General features: G+C 41.0%; 1 protein-coding gene across 1 annotated transcript in view; it reads right to left on the bottom strand.

The window, feature by feature from the left end:
• Window positions 1–2,496: 2,496 nt before the first annotated feature.
• The window catches only part of AKAIN1 (A-kinase anchor inhibitor 1), a 32,312-nt gene continuing 14,384 nt past the window's right edge, over window positions 2,497–20,424 (bottom strand). The window contains exon 2 of the mRNA XM_036419016.2: window positions 2,497–4,341. Coding sequence (XP_036274909.1) covers window positions 4,148–4,341 — 194 coding nt within the window. The 3' untranslated portion in view covers window positions 2,497–4,147. The remainder of the gene's footprint in view (window positions 4,342–20,424) is intronic.

Raw genomic sequence — 20,424 nt, 5'->3', positions numbered from 1 at the left:
AGAAAGCTCCTAAAGATGGCAGCATAGGCAAATGCCTGTACTTGCCACCTCCCACAACCACATCAAAATTTTTATTTATGTCAAGCAGTTTTTTCAAGAAAGTCTGTTAAGTACTACTAACCCTTAAGACGTTTTTTCAATGCTTGCCTTTATTCTTAAGTGACATCTTGGCTGGAAATAATACCCTTACTTCGCACTTTCCTTCCTTCAGAGCTTCTTTGCAGCCTTTTCTTTCCTCTGTCACAGTGTTGAATGTTGCCATGAAGTAATCCGATGTCAGCCTGAAGTTTCACCTTTATAAATGACTCACTGTCAGCCTAGAAGTTTCCATTTTTTTCTTTTATTTTGGAAATATTGCTGTTGAGCATTTTGTATCCATTTTTCTAGAATATATGAGGGGATTTTTTTTTTAATATGCACTTTTTTCCTTTCACTCTCTTGATTTTCTTTTCTTATTTCTGTAAGATGAGCCTATTACTTCTGAGTGAAATTTCTTCCCTATTTCACCTATTTCTTCCCAAAAGCCATTCCCATTACACTGTAGCCAGAAGACAAATGACAAAGTCACCCTCTCATTCATCTCTCATTGACAACTTCGTCAAGATTCTGTGGACTTACCTCCGTGCCTTCTGAGGAGGAGAAGAAGTGGCTGCCTGCTCTGTGGTCATCTTCCATTTCGAGCTTCCTGTTTTTCCTTTGCACTCACTTTTTTTAGGTAATGGGTTGAATCTTTTCTATTGATAATTATTTGCGGGGGGAGGGCTCTTTAATACTTTTGTTACCTCTTTTACACACACGGATATTCTGTAAGGCAGTTATATTCCTCCATCTAAATATAGATATGCCTATAGTTTATAATTTTAAGCTCCCCTGAAAATTCATATACTCAGAAACTTCAAGATCAGTGGTTCATGGCTTTTTGTGTCCAGTAGTATTCACTCCTCACCACCTAGGATCTACAGGGTGGGACAACAGTTGGTTTACAGTTGTGAATATATGAAACAGTTTATCCTTATATTATTATTCATTAATATATTTTCATACGAACAACTGTAAACCTCCTTTTGTCACACCCTATACTATTCTCTCTCTGCCTCAATGTGACTTCATCTGCAACAAGAGAGTAAGATTTTCCTTGCTGCATTATTGTGAGATAGTAGCCATGAGACAAATTAGGTCACGTGTCTATAAAAGTGTAATAAAAGTGTAATATGCTAATTAGACTGGATAGCCGAACAGCCTTCTGGGTGTCCTGATATCCTTCTGGACGACCTTCCGCATGAAGCTGGGGCTGCAAGGGCTGAGCCCCTTGTATGAATTTCATGCATCGGGCCTCCAGGAGTAACATATTTCAGAACACATTTTCACCCTTGAGAGAGAGGTTATAGCAGCTTCCACTTTCTCCTTACATGAACTGAGTCAGGTACTCAAGTATTTATTCTTTACTGTTTGGGTAACATAATGGCAAAACTAGTTACCAAATTTTTCAGATTTCATCTCCTACTGTATATTACTAGAATAGCTATTACAGTGGATAAATTAAAAATTCATTCTTTGTTGTGTTATTTCTGCATAGAGACCTAGAATGTTCAAAATACCCTGAATGACATATGGTCAGTGATTTTTTAAAAATGGTTGATTGATTCACTTGTAACCTGAAATCTCACCAAATGGGATGACTAAGAAGCTTAAGACAACAACAACACACACACAACTGAAGCCCAGAAAGCAGTAAGTTGCTTTCTATATATTTACAATACTTTTCACATGATTACAGAAAAGCAAGGTAACAGAAAAGATTTCTTTCTTCAGTTCTACCCAGCTGCATGGAAAGTGAAAAGTGAACAGCAACACACAGCCGAGGTCATAGGTGCTTTACCATGTAAATCAGGAAGATAACAAACATTAAATAAGTGTTACCTCTAATTTTTAAAACCAAAGGTTGCATGCTGGCTTATGATAATAATCAGTGGAAACCCATCTTAATCCTATGTCAAGTAACATTCTGCCGAGCCCTTCAGAATCCAGTAACTTTTATACTGAGATACAAGTAAAACTTTAACATATGTATTTCTTTTTATGACTGAGTTCCTTAAGATTCTGCCAATATGAACCTACCTCTGGAGTCCAGGGGTTGCTTAACTTCTTTTGCGGAGGACTTACCCATATCTCTGTTTCTTGCTGTAGACTTTCCATTTCAGAAGAACGTGAAAGACACTCCACTTTGTAGATATGTTTATCTTTACTTTCTGAGATCAAAAGGCCACTTCTTAGCAAATGTCCTTTTCTGTTCAAGCCCCAGGAAGCATCGTACCCCCATGCTTCTCAGACAGTTATAGTGAAGGCCATTGAAGAAGCTCTTTTCCAGGTCATGATATTTAGGAACTTGGAAAACAGTGCTGGGACACCTCATGGTACCATATGAATGCAAGACCCATGTGCAGAATGAACCATAACAGTAGGACATAGGAAACTTTTGTTTAAAATGACAACATATTTGAAAGTTGGGTGTATTTTATTTACAAGTAACATTTAGATACAGAGGTTAATCATATGGTTCCAAAGATCCCCAAAATATTAGCAAAGACACACCATAAAGGAAATATAGCGTGTTTATGTGTTTCTGCCTTATGACAGCAAGATCCAAGGCTGGTTATATCCAGAAGGCTTAGTAGACATAGTGCCAGATTACTTGCAAACTATAAGCATTGGTTTTATACTTTATTTATAAGTACTCCTAAATAATTGTCCTTAATACCTTCATTCCTACTACCTATCTGTACTGCAATTCTATCACATCAATGATATGCCTTCAGCTCAACTTAAACTCATTGATTGTCATGAGTTCTGTTGAAAAAAGTTTATGAATAAACCATATTTAAATTGTAACCCCTCTGCTTTCTCCTGCAGCCATTCTCCTGTGAATTTATTACAAGTGTGCAATGTGTGAGACAGTCTAGCAGAGCTTCTAAGAGATTGCTGTCATTCATGTACACTATCAATAGTATTCATTTTGGAAAATGTTACATTGGAATTGTATAAATATATCTTCATTTCAGTCATACTTCATATGTAAATACTTGGCTTTAAAAAATCCTGCTATCAAATATAGTCATTTGATACTCTGAAACCAAAAGTTTTTTTACCCAGGTAAAATTCTTCCTCTTTTCCCAGGAAATAGGATTCTAAAACTCCAGGAAGATCTGAATTATCCATATGGGGATGACGCAGCAGTCATACTGTTGCAATAGAGCTTTATTCATATACACACGTGTTATTCATTCCTGATATGTATGGTTTTCATTATCTCAAGAAAATGATTCTAATTTATGGATGGGAAAGGGATGTTCTAGTGCAAATGCACAGACAAATGGCAATGCCTCATTGATAGGACTCAGAGGTCCTTTCAAGAGCACTGCACCCCGGAGTCAGACCCTAGTGTATCTCCAGGATGAAATCTACAATTCTAGTTGCTATTCATGGGGCTACTAAAGAACTGAGTCAAGGACAACTTATGTATATAGATGTAATTGTCTTGTTTTAATTTTGAAATGAAAAGAAATCCAAAGGATTTCTGAGAGTAAACACCAACTCTCAAACAACTGCAACCAAAAGACTGAGATCTTAAAAGTTTACCTGCTCCATATTCATAAGAACCTGAGGGACTCAGTCTTAGAATTTGCCTTTGCTCAATTTGACTTTTAGTTCCATATAGAAGATTGAAACTCCAATCTTTCCCCTTTCCAGCAAGTCTTTTAAAACTATCATGAACAGAAATTATTCAATATTACAGAAAAAAAAAAAAAAAAGGACTACTGGTTAAATTCACAGAAAGAATGCATAAAAGGCAGAAATCAATAGACAGAATTATGTTTTTTAAAACAAATTGTGCTACAAAACTACTTTTTTGTAATACAATGTCGGGTTTGGCCCCACAACGTTTCAGAGGCACTGCATTAACATAAACAGAATCATCTAACGCACTTTTTCAAAGCAGCGCTTCTCAGCCAGGGCTAGTATGAATTCATTCTGCCGCTGGGTGCCAATGGCACTTTTGGTTTGCTTTACTGGCAACATTTTGGCAACGCATCCTATACTAAGAGAAAGGCCGAAAGACAAGCATATGACAAGAGCCAAATCCACCATGTTACTTCTTTTCGTGCTTCTTGGTTAACTGCCCCACGCCCAGCTGGAAGCTGCCCCGGTTGTCATTGGCTCTCTCTTCCCTCTGCCGACTCTCCTGGGAAACTTGTCGCACAGCCTGCAGGATGGCATTCTGCACAATCTGTTTGCTGGCATTCTGCAGCCTCACCTCTTCAGGCTCGTTTCCAGGTTTCTCGCCTAGACAGAAATATGGAAGGGAGGTGAAACAACAAAACCAATTTCAGGAACCGTAACAAGAAAGGGGCAGGTAGAAAAGGTGAAAGGGAAGGGGAGACTATAAGAACATATGAGGGTGGCCTCGTTAACTGTGAGGAGCTTTCTGTAGCACATATCCCTCTTGCCTCCCTTTCTCCCTTTCCAATAGAATCTGCATTTGTTTGCCCCAGCAATGCGCCCAATTTATATTCTCACCAAACCAGAATCCTCTGCTGCTAGCAGGGTAATGAGACATAGTCTTAGCCAAGGAAACCCCTGGGAGAGATTTTGGAAAGCGAGAGGTTCATAGCCTCTTTGGTCTTTGGCTCTTCCCCTGGATGCAGACACAATGCTTGTCTGTGCTGCAACCATCCGACAATGAGCATGGAGAGGAAAGCCAACATTCTGGGTACAGTTGGGAGACAAAAGGAGCCAGTTTTGAAGGCATCATTGAGCATCTGCACCAGCCCTGGACCATGTACTTTTGGATGTGTCTATGAGTGAGATTAAAAAAACCCTTTTTGTTTAGTCCACCACTAGTCGGGTTTTATGTTGCTGGCACCCAAAAATATGCCTAATAGCTATGAGCTCACTGGGGCTGAAAAATAGCTTGTAACTGAATTCATATTAAACGTAACCCTTGCTCCTGCAATAGCATCCCAAAAAATGAAGCTACTCATTCATTAGAACCTGTTCTCCATGATCTAGAACAGGGGTGGGCAAACTTTTTCTATAGACGACCAGATAGGGAATATTTGGGGCTGTTGGCCATACGACCTCTGTAAAAACCATTCCACTCTGCTCTTGTATCATGAGATCAGCTTTAGACACTACATCAGTGAATGCCTATGGCTTTGTTCCAGTAATTCTTTATTTACAAGAAAAATTTAAAAAACTACATTGCAGATTTGGCCCAGGGGCCAGGTGGGAATTTTCTAATTAGAAAGGCAAGGCAATATACCCAACATTGACTCCTCCCCTTCTTCCTTAGTTAAAAACAAGTCAAAACCTTAATTTTATTTGGCCAGCTATATAACGAGGTACAGGGAAATTCTAACCAATGGGTGGGAGTATGTTTAGTGAAAATCCTGTAAAAGAGCTTTAAAAGGGAAGAGACAGGTAAAGGCCCTTTACCCTCTCCCTTCCTGCTGCCTGCAGCACAGACACATGTTTGTCTTTACAGGGACTCTGGCTGACCATGAGGGAACCTTTAGAATAGAAGCCATTTTCATAGATTTGGAAGGAAAAAGTTAGAACTGACCTAAGATTCTAATGACTATGTTAGAACATATTAGTCCTTAACTGCTCACCTCTAGGCCTCTTTCATATTAGAATACACACACACACACACACACACACACACACATCCTATCCAATAAAAGAGTAATATGCAAATTAACCATCACTCTGCTGTACCCACAAGCCACTCACCTACCAGCCAATCAGGAGCAAGTATGCAAATTAACCCAACCAAGATGTCTGCAACCACAGAGCAAGCAGGAGGCTTGGGTTTCCCCTGGTAATGGAGGAAGCCAAGCTTTCAGCACATCCTGGCCAGCCTAGGCCTCCACTCAAGGCTACAAATATTCAATTATTTATAGAAGATAAATAAATCCCAACAAAAATAGCAGCAGCCATGGAGTGGAGAGAGCAGGAGGCTTGAGTTGCCCCAGGCAATGGAGGAAGCCAAGCTTCCTCTGCTCTAGGCTACAAAGTTTCAATTATAGAAGATAAATAAATACCAGATACCAGGGTCTCCACTTAGGTTGCTGAGGGGCGTGGCCAGCCTGCAAACCACCACAGGCCCCTCACCTAGGCTATCCCATGCCCCAAGGGAACCCCCACCCTGATCCAAGACACCCTTCAGGGCAAACCAGCTGGCCCTCACCCATGCAGCAGGCCTCTATCCTATCTAATAAAAGAGTAATATGCAAATTGACCATCACTCCAACTCACAAGAAGGCTGCCCCATATGGTCAAAGATGGCTGCCCCCATGTGGACACAAGATGGCCAGCAGGGGAGGGCAGTTGGGAGGGACCAGGCCTGCAAGGGAGGACAGTTGTGGGCAATCAGGCCAGGAGGGAAGGGCAGTTGGGGTGACTGGGTCTGCAGGGAAGAGCAGTTGGGGGGGACCCAGGCCTGCAGGAAAGAGCAGGGGGTGGGGGGCGTGGGCCTTCAGGGGAGGGCAGTTAGGGGGTTAGGTGTGACCAGGCCTGCAGGAGAGGGCAGTTAGGGGTGACCAAACCTGCAAGGGAGGGCATTTAGAGGCAAACAGACTGGCAGGGGAGTAGTTAGGCATCAATCAGGCTGGCAGGAGAGTAGTTAGTGGGTGATCAGACTGGCAGGCAGGCGAACAGTTGGGAGCCAGCAATCCTGGATTATGAGAGGGATGTCTGACTGCCGGTTTAGGCCTGATCCTAAATGGGCAGTCGGACATCCTTTGAGGGGTCCCAGATTAAAGAGGGTGCAGGCTGGGCTGAGGGACACACACCCCATGCACAAATTTTGTGCACTGGGCCTCTAGTATGTGTATATGTGTGTGTGTGTGTGTGTGTGTGTGTGTGTGTGTGTGTGTAACTTAAGGCAGTGTTATTTTGGATTTTATTTTACTATGCATCAAACTTATTACTAATTCACATATAGCAGAATGATCACGAAGCTAACATTTGACTAAAATGCAATCGTGAAAGTTTTAAAGCCCACCTGTTTATATTTATAGTGACAAATAAAATGGGCATCATTCCTTGTTCAAATTCATCTTTTCAGATGTTCCCTCTATTTAAATGCTCTGCTACCATGCAAATGTATTTTAAATTGGCAAAGGGTGGATTTTGCCAGGATTGATTCATGAATTTATGCACCCATAAGAAAAACATCACATAAGAGAAGATTGAGTCATTCTAGAAGACCAGACAGTGGTTATCCCTTTAGACATATAATTGTCATTTATTCAGCATTTATATCACTAACACCATCTTCTGAGGGATTTAAAACTAATAAACAAGGCAAGATGAGTCTATCCCAAGCACAGTATGCATCCTCCACCCTTAAAAAAAAAAAAAAAAAAAAAAAAAAAACAGGATAAAATCAGCAATCTACACCAAACCTAGCAAAGGAATATAACAGATTAAAACTGTAAAAGCAGCAGAGAAGAATTTTTTAAATATTCTCTGTAGAAAAAGAATGAAGAGTAATATTAAGAGACATAAGGGCTCAGCAATTAATAATGTGCATTTTCTCCGAATGTGCATTCGGAGTTGAGTTTAGAGAGAAAGGGACAGGAAGAAAGATGGAAACATCAATGATAAGAATCATTGATTGGCTGCCTCCTACATGCCCCATACTGGGGATTGAACCCACAACCCCAGCATGTACCCCTCCTGGTTCATAGGTCAACACTCAACAACTGAGCAACACTGGCTGAGCAGGAGTTCAAGTTCTTTCTGTCACTTTTAGCCATGTGATCTTGAGCAAGTCACCTTGCTCTCTAAGCCTGTTTGCACATCAGTAAGAAGGGCAAGTAGTACCTACTAGGATGGTTGCTAGAGAATTAAGTGGCATAACTGTTCAGCACTTAGCATAGCTCCTGAGCACTTGGTATGCACCACTGTGTATTGGTTGGGATACAGATGAGGCTTTTATAACAAAGAAACAGAACTAGAGCAGCTCACTCAAGGGAGAGATGTTTATTGCTCCCTGCACAACAGCTCAGAGGTGCCCCAGTGTGTAGGTGGCTGTGCTCCACCGGGTTATCTAAGGCACATGTGTCAAACACAAGGCCCACGGGCCAAATTCGTCCCGCCAGGCCTTGCAATGTGGCCCGCACTGCACTGTCATCACTGCACTCCGCTGCGTTTCCATCACAATGACAGTTTATGACTGTTCAGTAAACCATTCGGTCCGCAATTTAGGCTGGATTTTAGATTTTGGCCCCTTCTCTGATTGAGTTCGACACCCCTAATCTAAGGGCTCGACTCCCTTCCATCTTCCTGCTCGGCCTTTTCCTACTCTCCTCGCCTCAGCTGCATGAGTAGAGCTGGTTAACTAATATGCCGTTTGGGGCTGGAAGGGAGCCAAAGAGAAAATGGAGGACAAGCAATTTCCTTCTAAAGAATTGTCATAGAAGTTGCAAGCATCACTCTGCTCATTTGCTATTGGGGGAAACTGAGTCATGGGGTGGTCACATTTAGCCACATGGGAGGCTAGCCACAGACTGAAATGTCTGTGGCTCAGTGTGGGCCCGTCAGCTGGGGCCTGCGAGGCTGGATCAAGAGGTAAAAGCACAGCTACTTAGGAGGAGGAAACCGCCCGGCCCCTGTCTTGAGAAGGCACTGTGGGCAGACCACGCATTGTTAGGACTGACTTTGTTCACTGTAAGAGCCGACTGATGCTCCTATGGCATTCATTTGAAAGAAAAGGGTATCTGAGAACGTCCTGGTAGAGACCCTTAATGTAAGTCCGGTGTGCAAAAGTGCATTCCAGCTGACAGAAGGCAGAGCCAGCCACAAAATCCTGGTTTTGCCATTTACTTACATGCACTACATTTATTTGAAATTAATAAATCTAGGCCAATTGCCTGGTTTTAAATGGTGCATATGTCCTCAGCCTAATTAGCATTTACAAGATCATTTTGGTATTTCACGAAAGATGATGAATTAATGTAATTAGCTTTAAACTCTAAATGCCCAATATAGATTGTGAAGTAACTAAATTTGCCTTCTGTGAATTCCCACCTCAAATCATTACCTTCCTTCTTCCTCCCAACACCACACACACGCAGGCACCCCTGGGTCATGCTTCCCTGTGACACACAGCCCATACATGGGGCCAGCCTTCCACAGACAGACTCCCCTGAGCTCCAGGCCCTCTCCCCACCCTTCGCAGCCTGCTGTGCCAGGTGCCATCCTCACCAGCCAGCAGAAAGGGTCTGAGGAACTCAACTGCAAGGTGGTTAATAATTGGTCTTAATTCCTTATTTATATCATTAAAATTGTGCTTCTATCAACCATAGGAAGATCTTCCTGATAAATATTTACATTGTTTCCCCCTAAGAATCTAAGTGCCATTTGCCTCTATTACATTAACCCTATTACATTCCAGTGAGGTGGGTTTTAGAAAAGGTTAGCCACTGTGAGGCAGAATCCGGTTAATGATTTTTTTCCCCCTCGATCACGGAGAATGTGCCAGAGGTTTTGTCATAGGCACTGTCTCTCCCCATTGGGTCACTAAATATGCCAGTGCCTGTTAGGGCTCTGCCACCACTGCCTGCTCACACTCTCCAACACCCGGTGCTGCTGATGGTGACCACGGAGCATATTTTTATCTTCCCCGCTGATTGCTTGAGACTCTAAAGGCATATTATCATTCATCAATGACTAGCCTATGGAACGCAGAGAACAAGAACTAATTCTGGCCCCTTAATTAATGGAATGATAGTCAATTTTCCAGTTCTGTAACTACAGAATTTTTCATGAAGGACCAGATGTTAGATCTCATTCATCTACACCAATAGCTAATAAAGTCATCCTGCTTCCCCTGCTGTGTCACTGAGCAAGCTCAGGTTATGTGACTTCCCAGCAACAGAGAGTCACAGCCTTTGAGTCCCAATAAAACTTGAAAAGGGACAAAAAAAAAACAATTATAATCTAGAAATCGAGTTTGAGTATTTTGGCCAAGAAGAGCAGAGGTAATTTTGAAAAAGAACAACGAATAGGGAGGACCTAATTTAGCAGCTTTCAATACCAGGTATAAAGCTGTAGTTCAGTCGTACACCACTTAATGATGGGAATATGGTCTGAGAAAAGCATCATCAGGTAATTTTGTCCTTGTGGAAACATTGTGAAGTGACTTACACAAACCTAGATGGCATATCCTACATTCATAGATTATATGGCATAGCCCAGTGGTCGGCAACCTCATTAGTCAACAGAGGGGCAAACTGCAGCTCGTGAGCCGCATGTGGCTCGAGAGCCACAGTTTGCCGATCACTAGCATAGGCAATTGCTACCACAGGTACAGACTAAATCAAGCACAGGAGAAAATGATGCAATAGCCATTGAGAAAAATTAGATAAATCAGACTACATTAAATTAAGTGTGTATTGTCATGGAAACACATCACACACACACACACACACACACACACACACACACACACACGCAGTTAAAATGCTTTTCATTTGAGGAAATTGAGGCAGGAGAAATCCTATCTTGGAAATGTTTTAAGTATTTCTTTTCTGAAAACTGATAAAATCTCAATCAAGATGGGTTTATAAATTCAGAGACCCAAAAGGATGGTTTGATGACCTCACAGGTTTCTGCAAAATTTAGCTGCAGGCTTTTCTCCTTTCATCCTGAAAGACTCAAGAAATCTAACTCCTCCCAGTTCCTAGTTTCTTGCTGTTAGTAGCAACATCAGAGTTTCCATGAAAAAGGGTTTAGGAATGGCAATCAGAGAAAAGGGAAACCAAGAATTTGTTCTGAAACTGGGGTGTGCATGACATTTACCCAGGGCTGACAAAACGCCTATTTTTCATATCAAATGGGGCTTGGGGGTGGAATGGGGATGAGGCCACTGCCCACCTTCTCACCTTCTCTAACCGCTCACTTCTTCAGAGGAACCGTGTCACCCAGTGTCCACCCCCCTTCCCAAAACCACCAAACAAACCTGGCTGCCCCTAACTGTGAGCTCCTGCGCTACTGCCCCAGGGATGTGCCAGAAAGGAGTCTGGAAATTAGGAGTCAGGTATTTAAGCGACAGAAAACGTAGGCGCCCTGTGAGTCTGTGTATTAAAGTGGCCACATGAGACCTGAATAAAACACAGAACAAACCCTGGAATCCTGAGGATGACACACTCTTCCCACTCTCAGAACCAGGCCTTTACCCCCTGACATCACCACCCAGGCTGCCCACTGCCCGGTTCTGCAGCCTCTGCTGCCCCTTGGTGGCCACTCCCAGGGTTGCCACAGACTCAGGGACCGGACATCCTTTGGCAGGAAGCAGGCTGCCCTGATTCCTGGGATGGGTAGAGTGTGTGTGTGTGTGTGTGTGTGTGTGTGGAGAGAGAGAGAAAGAGAGAGAAAGAAAAAGAGAATGTGTAAGCGTATGAGTGTGTGTGAATGTGTGCTTGTGTCAGTGTTACTATAGGGGAAATCCTTGAGACAAAGGTGTGGTTTTATCTTATCAAACACACTTAGCACAACTAGCTCACCATGGTACTTACTGTCTGGCCACAAAACTCACGCAAGCCTTTATAGCTATGTCCTCCCAAGAGTTCAGGGGCAGCTGGGAATATAGTCCAGAGGTTTCCTGTCTCGATTCAGATGAAAATTGCTTGACTGAAATATTTAATATCTCTTAAATATTTCACAAAATATTCTGAGTTCCTGGGCAAAATTAGCCACATGCTCTCCCTTCCCACCCACTATGGAGAGGAAAGGAATTAATATTAGCTTTTTGAGTGATTTTAAATAAATGCTTAAAAAATCCTCTCACACTGTCCTCCCTACAACGAAGAGCACATCCTTCACCATCATCATCTTTCAGCCGAAGACGGAATCAAATCCCAATTGTGACAAGTCAGCAGAGTACACGTCTACATCTTAACTACGCGGTGTCTCAGAGCGAAGCCTTCCTCTCTGGAGGAGGTAAGTATTATATAATACATAGCGAGACTCTCAGGAGGCGATTCTGCTCTGACATAAAGTAAAACCTTTTCTACTCCCCTTGAAGGGCAGCGCCCCACCTTTTGAAAATGACTCCTTTGTAATGTCAAAATATTTCACCTATCCCCTCATGACACAATGACAAAAAAAGAGGCTATGAATTCAGTGATGCTTTCAGATAAATCTGAATGGTATTCTTCACGGCAGCCTCCACATACATTTGAAAGTCACAGGAGTTAGAGAAGACGGCATATTCCAGCCACCATAGTGGGGTGGAACCCTGTATCCCTGTCCCTTACAACAGCTCCATGGCTCCCACACGGGACTGCAGATGTAGAAGCAATGAAAGCCAAGTAGATGTTTTAAACTAATTCCTAATGATGGAACACAGGTAGCAGCCAGGTGTGGTATGGAGCAAGAAGTCTTCCACCAGCTATCCTCAAATTCTACCCCCTACTCCTAGTCACCATGAAGCATTTATTAAATGCCTCATATGCATATGACCAGTTTGCACAAGATAGCCAAATCAAACTGTCACCTTCAGGAAGGATATCACGCCTAAGATTTCTTACAGTTTTAAGTATGAAAAAAATATATATTTTAAGGCTTTAAAAGTTTAGCAGAGAAGATAAAGAATCAGTCCTCTCAATTTTTCAAAAGGCTCAGATATTGCAGGGAGTCACTCTCATGGGGTCCTACTCAGGAAGTCCAGAGCTGGGGTAGACCTGTGTGCTTAGGAGTCCTTCCTAGGACCACCTCCTGCTGCTGCCTGGTCTTCTGAAGACAGGAGACAAGCCCAGAGATAATTTCCTTCTCTGCCCAAAATGGGAAATAGGTAAACAAATGCCCTCACTTGCTTCCGAACTGATTTTTCATATCAAATCACTGTCTTGTTATTACATCTTTTATTTGTCCTTCCACTTGCTGTCCTGACAGCAGCCCGAGTAATGTTTTTCAATGGAAATCCAATGTATCATCCGATGGTTCAAAACCTTCCTTGGCAAGAACATCAGAAAGGCTGCTCCAATTTCTAGGCCACATAACTAGGCCAATTACCGGTTTTTAAATTTACACTAAGTTTCTATCTCTCATTTCCTACCTTCCTGGTTTTCTCCATTCTCTCCTTTTGCGTCCCTATGAGTGAGTCCCTCTGATGATCAGTTCTTAGCTCTCTCCATTAGATTTCAAATACTTTTCAGAACAAGGTGGTGTGAAAACAAGCCCCTTCACTTAGGTCCAGTGATGTCCTCCAACCGTTTGCCATGAACACATTCCCCAGGCATTTATAAACTCTCGGGGGCTGAGAAGGTCCCTGTCCCAGAGGCTGTGTGTGTGAACCTCTGGGCCTTTCCAGTTCACCTGCACAAGCCTCAGCTTTCCCTCTGAACACACAAGAGATGACAAGTCCTCATTGCTTCATCTACAAAATGCACAAAGAAATACAAAACTTCTTCAACCATGAGTTTCCTCAGGCAAAATTCTAGTATATAAGGCTTTTCTGTTATTATACCTTTTTTATATAACCAGGAGGATCTTGGCTCCCTTTGCTGTGTTGGGGTTAATTAGAAAAAGAGAACAGGTGGCTGGAAATAGAAAAGGAAGTAAAGAACACGATCAGATGTTTTATGGGAGTTTCTTTCGGTGCTATTTCAGAAGGGAAAAGAAACTGAAGGAAAATAAACCCAGACTTCAGAAGTATCTGTTACAGCTCTGCGACAGCAGACTAATTTCACCTGTCTCGACCCAACCTGTGTCTTAGAGCATTGGCTGCCAGCATCAAAACTCCAAGTCAGAGCACAGCAAGTGTACTGTGCATTTGCTCTAAGGGTCAGATGTGGAAAAAGAAATAAGGGAGGGAAGGAGAGATAGAGGCAGGGAGGAAAAGAGAAACAGTATCTCTGATAATGCAAATTAAAATTAAATTGCATGCATCTAATTAATAGGATAATTGTGCCTTTAAAGATTTCTAGCAAGCAAGCTATAATAAATATAATGAGTTATACAAGACTCATTACAAGCAGTTTAAGATGCCAAAGTTTACATTGATATACTCTCTAGAGTGACAGGTGGATCTCATCTCCAGGGGGTCAGGATTCACAGCAATCTAGGCAGCCCCCTGCTATGGGTGCTCTCTCTGCCCTTGCCCTTGGCCTGCCAGAGAAGATACATGATACATGGAGTCATTCAAATGTTTATTGAGCATCAGCTATGTCCAGGCAATGTGCTAGGCATTAGGGGTGCTGAGATAATTCACATTTCCTGGTTTTCATGACGTTCACAGAAGGCCCAGGATATAAGATGGTTCTATGAGCCTCTTAACCCCCTAGCCTCCTTTAACTCATCTTTCAAATCACAATAGTAAATCCTTTCAAGGTATAACTTATAGGATAAATATGAGGATAAAAATTTATAAGAAATATTCAAATGCTATGAAGACTTGACTCTGATATATACATCTATACTAATAAAAGGGTAATATGCTAATTAGACAGGATAGACCGACATCTTCTGGATGTCCTTCCAGACAAAGCCATGGTAGTGGAGGCCAAGGAAGAGGCGGTTAGGGGTGATCAGGCAGCCAGGCAGGCAGAATGGTTAGGGGCGATCAGGCAGGCCAACAGGTGAGCAGTTAGGAGCCAGCAGTCCTGGATTTTGAGAGGGATATCTGACTGCCTCTTGGGGATTGGGCCTAAACTAGAAGTCGGACATCCCTCAAGGGATCCCAGATTAGAGAGGATGCAGGCTAGGCTGAGAGACACACACACACCCCCCCCGCACGAATTTCATGCACCAGGCCTCTAGTAAATATATATATATAATTCCATGAGTTCAAAATTCTCATTTCACATACATTTCTCTTTAGAAAGACCTAACAGCAGCACACTACTAACTTCTAGGGTGTAAAGAGGGAAGGGCTCATCTGTCACAGCACAGGTGGTGAGAGTAGAGAACAAGGGGAAAAGTGATAAAGAACATGATCTATTACAGGAAAGGAGGGATCTTCAAGCATCTGTTTAGTTTGTGGTTCTCAACACCTGGCATTATAAAAACCACCCAGGATCCATGATGACAATGACAATGATCCATAGTGGCTCTGGAACGTACATATTTAGCCGTGACTGAGATAATTCTGATGCATGTTTCAGATGGGCCACCCTTTTATTTAAAACTCACCTTCAGTCTATACCCACAGAGCATGAGGAAATTCAGCGGCTAAGTGACCATTTCACAATTTATTTAATTAATGGGACAAGCAAGCAAATGATTCAAGCCACAAAGTGCAAGGAGCTCCTTCTCCATTTACTGAATTAGCTAATTGCCAAATCTGCACTGTACTCTGGGAAACACTAATCAGCCATTAATCTTCAGCAAGGTTTTAACCATTAACTTTAAGTTCTGGCTGTTACTTCATCTACCCCCTCTCCAGGTCTCAAACCAGAGTAATGGAGACTAGTATAACTTCCAGGGTTTTCCTCTTTCATTATATAGTTAAATCTGTCGAAGTATTCAGGTTTGTGGACAAAGAAACAACCCTTTGTTAAGGGGAAATGGAAATCAGAAGTGCTTACCTGTAGAAAAATTTCCTTTCTTATAAATGCTTTTAATTCTAAGTATGTTAAAGTCATGCCATCTTCTTGGCAGCCTTCAAGCTAATTTTTTCAATACTTGATTGCAGTTAATAGATGTGAATTCCAGGAAGTAAGAAAATTAGAAGATACACTTCTTAATCTCTCGAGGCATTTACAGGTAGAACATTTGCAATGATGAAAGAAATACTGGCAGATAATGTGCTGAAACTGGTTTGGCTCAGTGGATAGAGCGTCGGCCTGCAGACTGAAAGGTCCCAGGTTTGATTTCTGCCAAGGGCATATACCTTGGTTGCAGGCACATCCCCATTGGGGGGTGTGCAAGAGGCAGCTGATTGATGATTCTCTCTCATCCATGTTTCTAACTCTCTATCCCTCTCTCTTCCTCTCTGTAAAAAAAAATCAATAAAATATATAAATAAATAAAAAAGAAATGTTGGCAGATAATGTTATCAGTATGTGTGTTCAAAAGACTGAACAATATGATCCATCTGGTATACTTATGCAAGTCACATAATGTACTAGGCAGCTTGTTTTTAAAAAATTCAATAATACAACAATTATCCCTTTTTAGAAAACTAAGGGGGGAGCTGAAATTCTATCATCACACAGTTGAAAATACCTCATAGGCAAATATTGTGCCTGTATTTGGAAAATATTCTTTGTGCACAGAAAATCTAGAACTAGGTGAAAAAGGACAGTGAAAATAAAACCCAGCACATATGTGAATTTTAAATGTACATGAAAATAATTTTATGTAAAACCATGTAACCCCAGGGGAAGCAATAAATTAATTCATAGCAAGATGATAAAGGATGAAAAGTATGCTATATTGTGCCCATTACTATTACAAAGTTCATTTGCTTTAACAGACTAGAACAGGGAAGCAGAGGAATAAGCAATCCACTGCTTGTGATTTGAGGTAGGGTTAACATAATTTAGAGCCACCAGTGGATTGCAGACATATGACAATTTTGTATTTATTTTTTCAAATGAATTTTTTATTAACGGGGGGAAAGAGCTCTGGGAAAAGCAAGTAAGAAGTGTGTATCTAACTTCAACTTTATTATCTCCAATACAATAAACTCAGCTGTGTCACACAGAGATGAAAAGGTCAAGGTCATATAATAAGATGAGCCAGAAGGCCCCATTCCTGCCAGGAATACAGACAGCATCTCTCAGCCATGTAAGCTTTCTTCAGTGTATCTCCAATGGCCATAGGGAAAGGGGTGTTTGAAGGTAAGTAGCATAACAAAACTTCACCACAACATTTGAAAACATTTACAGCATCTGCCTTCCAAATAATAAATAGTACATTAGTGCCATTCTTTATACAAAGGACAGCTCATAACATTTATATTACCCATGTGTAACATGTATAACATACAACTTGGTACACTATGCTTTCCTAGTGGTGATGGGTAAGGCAAATTGCTGCATCACTGGTCTTTTGGATAGATATTAAAGAGTTGGAGTAAAAATCACTAATTTTTATTTTATTATGTCTCAAGATAACATTTTTTAGTCAATTTTCACCTTTCTAGCCTGTTCGTTGAACAATTTTCAATTCAGCTTTTCATTTCTGGTTGTATACAACTGCTGTCTCTCTTGATTACTCCAATCTGCCAGCCGGATAGGTTGTAGAGCATGAAAACTAACGAGGAAATATGAGTCAGTACAAGTGCCCATTAGAAAAGAAAGATGAACCCAGCAAAACATCAAAACATTCTATTGAAAATGTTTCAACTGGTGTGTTTTGCTTATCAACAGCGATGTCATCCGAGGCTTTAACTGGTGCCTGTGAAGGCAGATAAAATGGGCCCTCAGCTGCTGGTTTTATCTCACACTCAGCTCATAACAGGAGACACCATGGGCCTGCTTAGCAGATACCTGTCGACACTCCAAGGGTGGTAGGAAATGATGAGAAAGGAAGGTGCAAAAAATAACAGCAGCGAGGACAAAGCACTCCATGTCATGAGCTCTGTCTCCTCTTTGTGATTGTGATGAACTTCAACCCCTAAAGTCAGGATGAGAATCACGGCACTTTGGGCTCACACCCAGTTTTCAAATAAAGCAGAAATGAGACTTTTTGAAGACACTGGAATGCTAAGTGTTCTGATCTGTGCACTTGTGCTACCTTCATGCTGTCACTAAACTGGGTAAAAGGGAGCTCTACCTACACTAAGTGGAACCCTTCAAAATTAAGAATAGCCGGGACAGGTTTGGCTCAGTGGATAGAGCGTCGGCCTGTGGACTGAAAGGTCCCCGGTTCGATTCCGGGCAAGGGCATGTGCCTTGGTTGTGGGCAAATCCCCAGTATGGGGTGTGCAAGGGGCAGCTGATCGATGATTCTCTCTCATTGATGTTTCTAATTCTCTATCCCTCTCCCTCTCTGTGAAAAATCAATAAAATATATATTTTTTAAAAAATTAAGAATAGATGAAAACTGGTCTCTCTAAGTGAGCAAGGTGTGACACAAGAAGAGCAGACAGAGGCCTCGTGTCTCACCACTCCTTTTTCTAAGGCCAGCACTGCCAGTGCTTCCTGTGACTTAGGAGGTTAGCTACCAACCCTCAGGAACCTTCACCACACAGTGCTCCACTCGGCCTTTGCCAGGCATCTCACGGAATGCATTTTGGAGTTCCCAGATGGCAGACGCACACAGGGCTTGGGGACAGGTCTGACCTTGCACCCAGCTTCACCCTAACCTACTAAGTAACTTTGAAAAATCACTTGACCTGTCTGGCTTCAAGCTTTCTTTTCTAAAAAGAAAAATTCCTCTAATATTCAATGTTCTACAAAGTGCTTATCATTATTGTGATAAGCTATTATTTTCATAGCTTTTAAACTTTCTGAGTTTAGCAAATTAACTAAAACATAGATAATGCCCAGAAAGATTATAGGCATCCAGTGAGAAGATTTCCAGAACTAAATATAAATTACCTAAGTGTCATGTGTTCATCTGTGTGTAAACCCCCGCTAATTCATTATTGTAGTAATGATTATTGGTAGAACTTAAAATGCTCACATTTTATAGCAATACATTTGGAACCCCTGTTCAGTGCTGCTTCATGGAACAAGGCACTATTTTGTGTCCCAAAATCTGATTCTCAGGACCAGCACAATATTTCTACACGTTTCATCAAATAAGAACCATATTCAAACTATATCCCTAGGTAAACACACATAAAAAGGCAAACACTGTTGATAAAAAGTCAATTCCAGATAAACTGTTTAACATGAATAGAAAGAGGGTGAGAATGTGACTTCATTCTTGGCTCTTATTTCATTAATTCTCAGAATGACATTTGAAATTGTTTTCTCACAAGTTGACAAAGCACAACTTAAGGTTGCAAGAATTAATCACAGTAGGCATCTTAAGAATTAATCACAGTAGGCATTCTAAACCAGAGTTCACAAAAACATGTGAGCATCTGTTTCCTTTGAATATGTTTCTGCTCTTAAAGACACATCTTCCATAATGTTTTCACCATCTGCAGAACACTGCACATGATTGGCTTGGGGGACAGAGACTAGCAATTGACTCTGCTAACATCCATAGATGCACTAATTATTTAAAATGCCCCCTTTGGCTATCATACATTAAAAGGAAACTAATTAAATGATACAGAAAGAACATTACATATGATTTTCATTCCTGCATAGTAAAATGTTTTAAAGTTATATAACAGTATGACCCTACCACAGAAAAACAGACAGATGGACAAATGGAACAGGTTAGAAAGGCTGGTACCTCGCATTTGATTAAGATGATAGTTCAAATGACAGTTCAAAAGGTACTGAGAAAATTAGATGTCTTTTAAAAAATTTTAATCTCTAATTCCAAATGGAGAAAAAAAAAAGATGAATGTTTTTCAAAATAAAGAACATGTACTAGATACACTAAAATAAATGTATATGGCTGGGGAGAAAAGTGGCACTAAGGCTGAAGGATGAAAGAACAAAATTAATAAAATAACTAACAGGGATTCTGCATGAACTAGTGATGATAGCATACCATGAACTGAGAAATGTTATTAGTTAAATTCAGCACATTTGAGTCCAAAAAGAAAGAAAGAAAAAAGAAAGGAGGAAGTGAGAATGAAAAATATATAGTGAATACATATCTGATCTTGGGGAGAAAAAGACCATCAAATAGCACCAATTATCACAAAAGTCCACACAGAAGATGATAAAATTTAATACACTACAATAAAATATTCAGTACATCAAGAAAAACACAAATAATTTTACAAAGGCAATCAAGTAGGAAAAATATTTGCTATATATTTGGAAAAGGGTTATCTTAATAAAAGACTTGTGCAAGAATGGGCCTTCTTTCCCCTGGCTGCCAGCACCGCCTTTGCTCCAGTCTGGAGCCACCTTTCTACCTTCCCATGCTGCCCACAGTCCCAGAGCAGCACCTGTATATGCAAATTAACCTACCATCTTTATTGGGTTAATTTGCATACTCACTCCTGATTGGCTGGTGGGCATCGGGGAAGGTACAGTCAAGTTGTATCTTTCTCTTTTATTAGTATAGATGTCTTTAAAATTGATAATAATCCCAATATAAATATGAGTTTATTATAATGACCACTTTATAAAAGAAATAATCATAATGATCAACTAAGCACAAGTATTAACCTGTGTACCTTCCAATGTATAGATATACAAAAAGAAATAAACCCACAGTCATGACAAGAAAAAAAATAGGACAAAGGGAACCAATGAAGAGAAATATCTATAAATTTCTGGAAGAAAATAATCACATAGGATTGAGTAGACATAGGAAATAGAAAAAGCCACAGCC

This window comes from Pipistrellus kuhlii, unplaced genomic scaffold (genome assembly GCF_014108245.1).
Source record: "Pipistrellus kuhlii isolate mPipKuh1 unplaced genomic scaffold, mPipKuh1.p scaffold_m20_p_6, whole genome shotgun sequence".
In the NCBI taxonomy this organism is placed as follows: domain Eukaryota; kingdom Metazoa; phylum Chordata; class Mammalia; order Chiroptera; family Vespertilionidae; genus Pipistrellus; species Pipistrellus kuhlii.
This window is presented reverse-complemented; position numbering and strand designations above follow the sequence as displayed.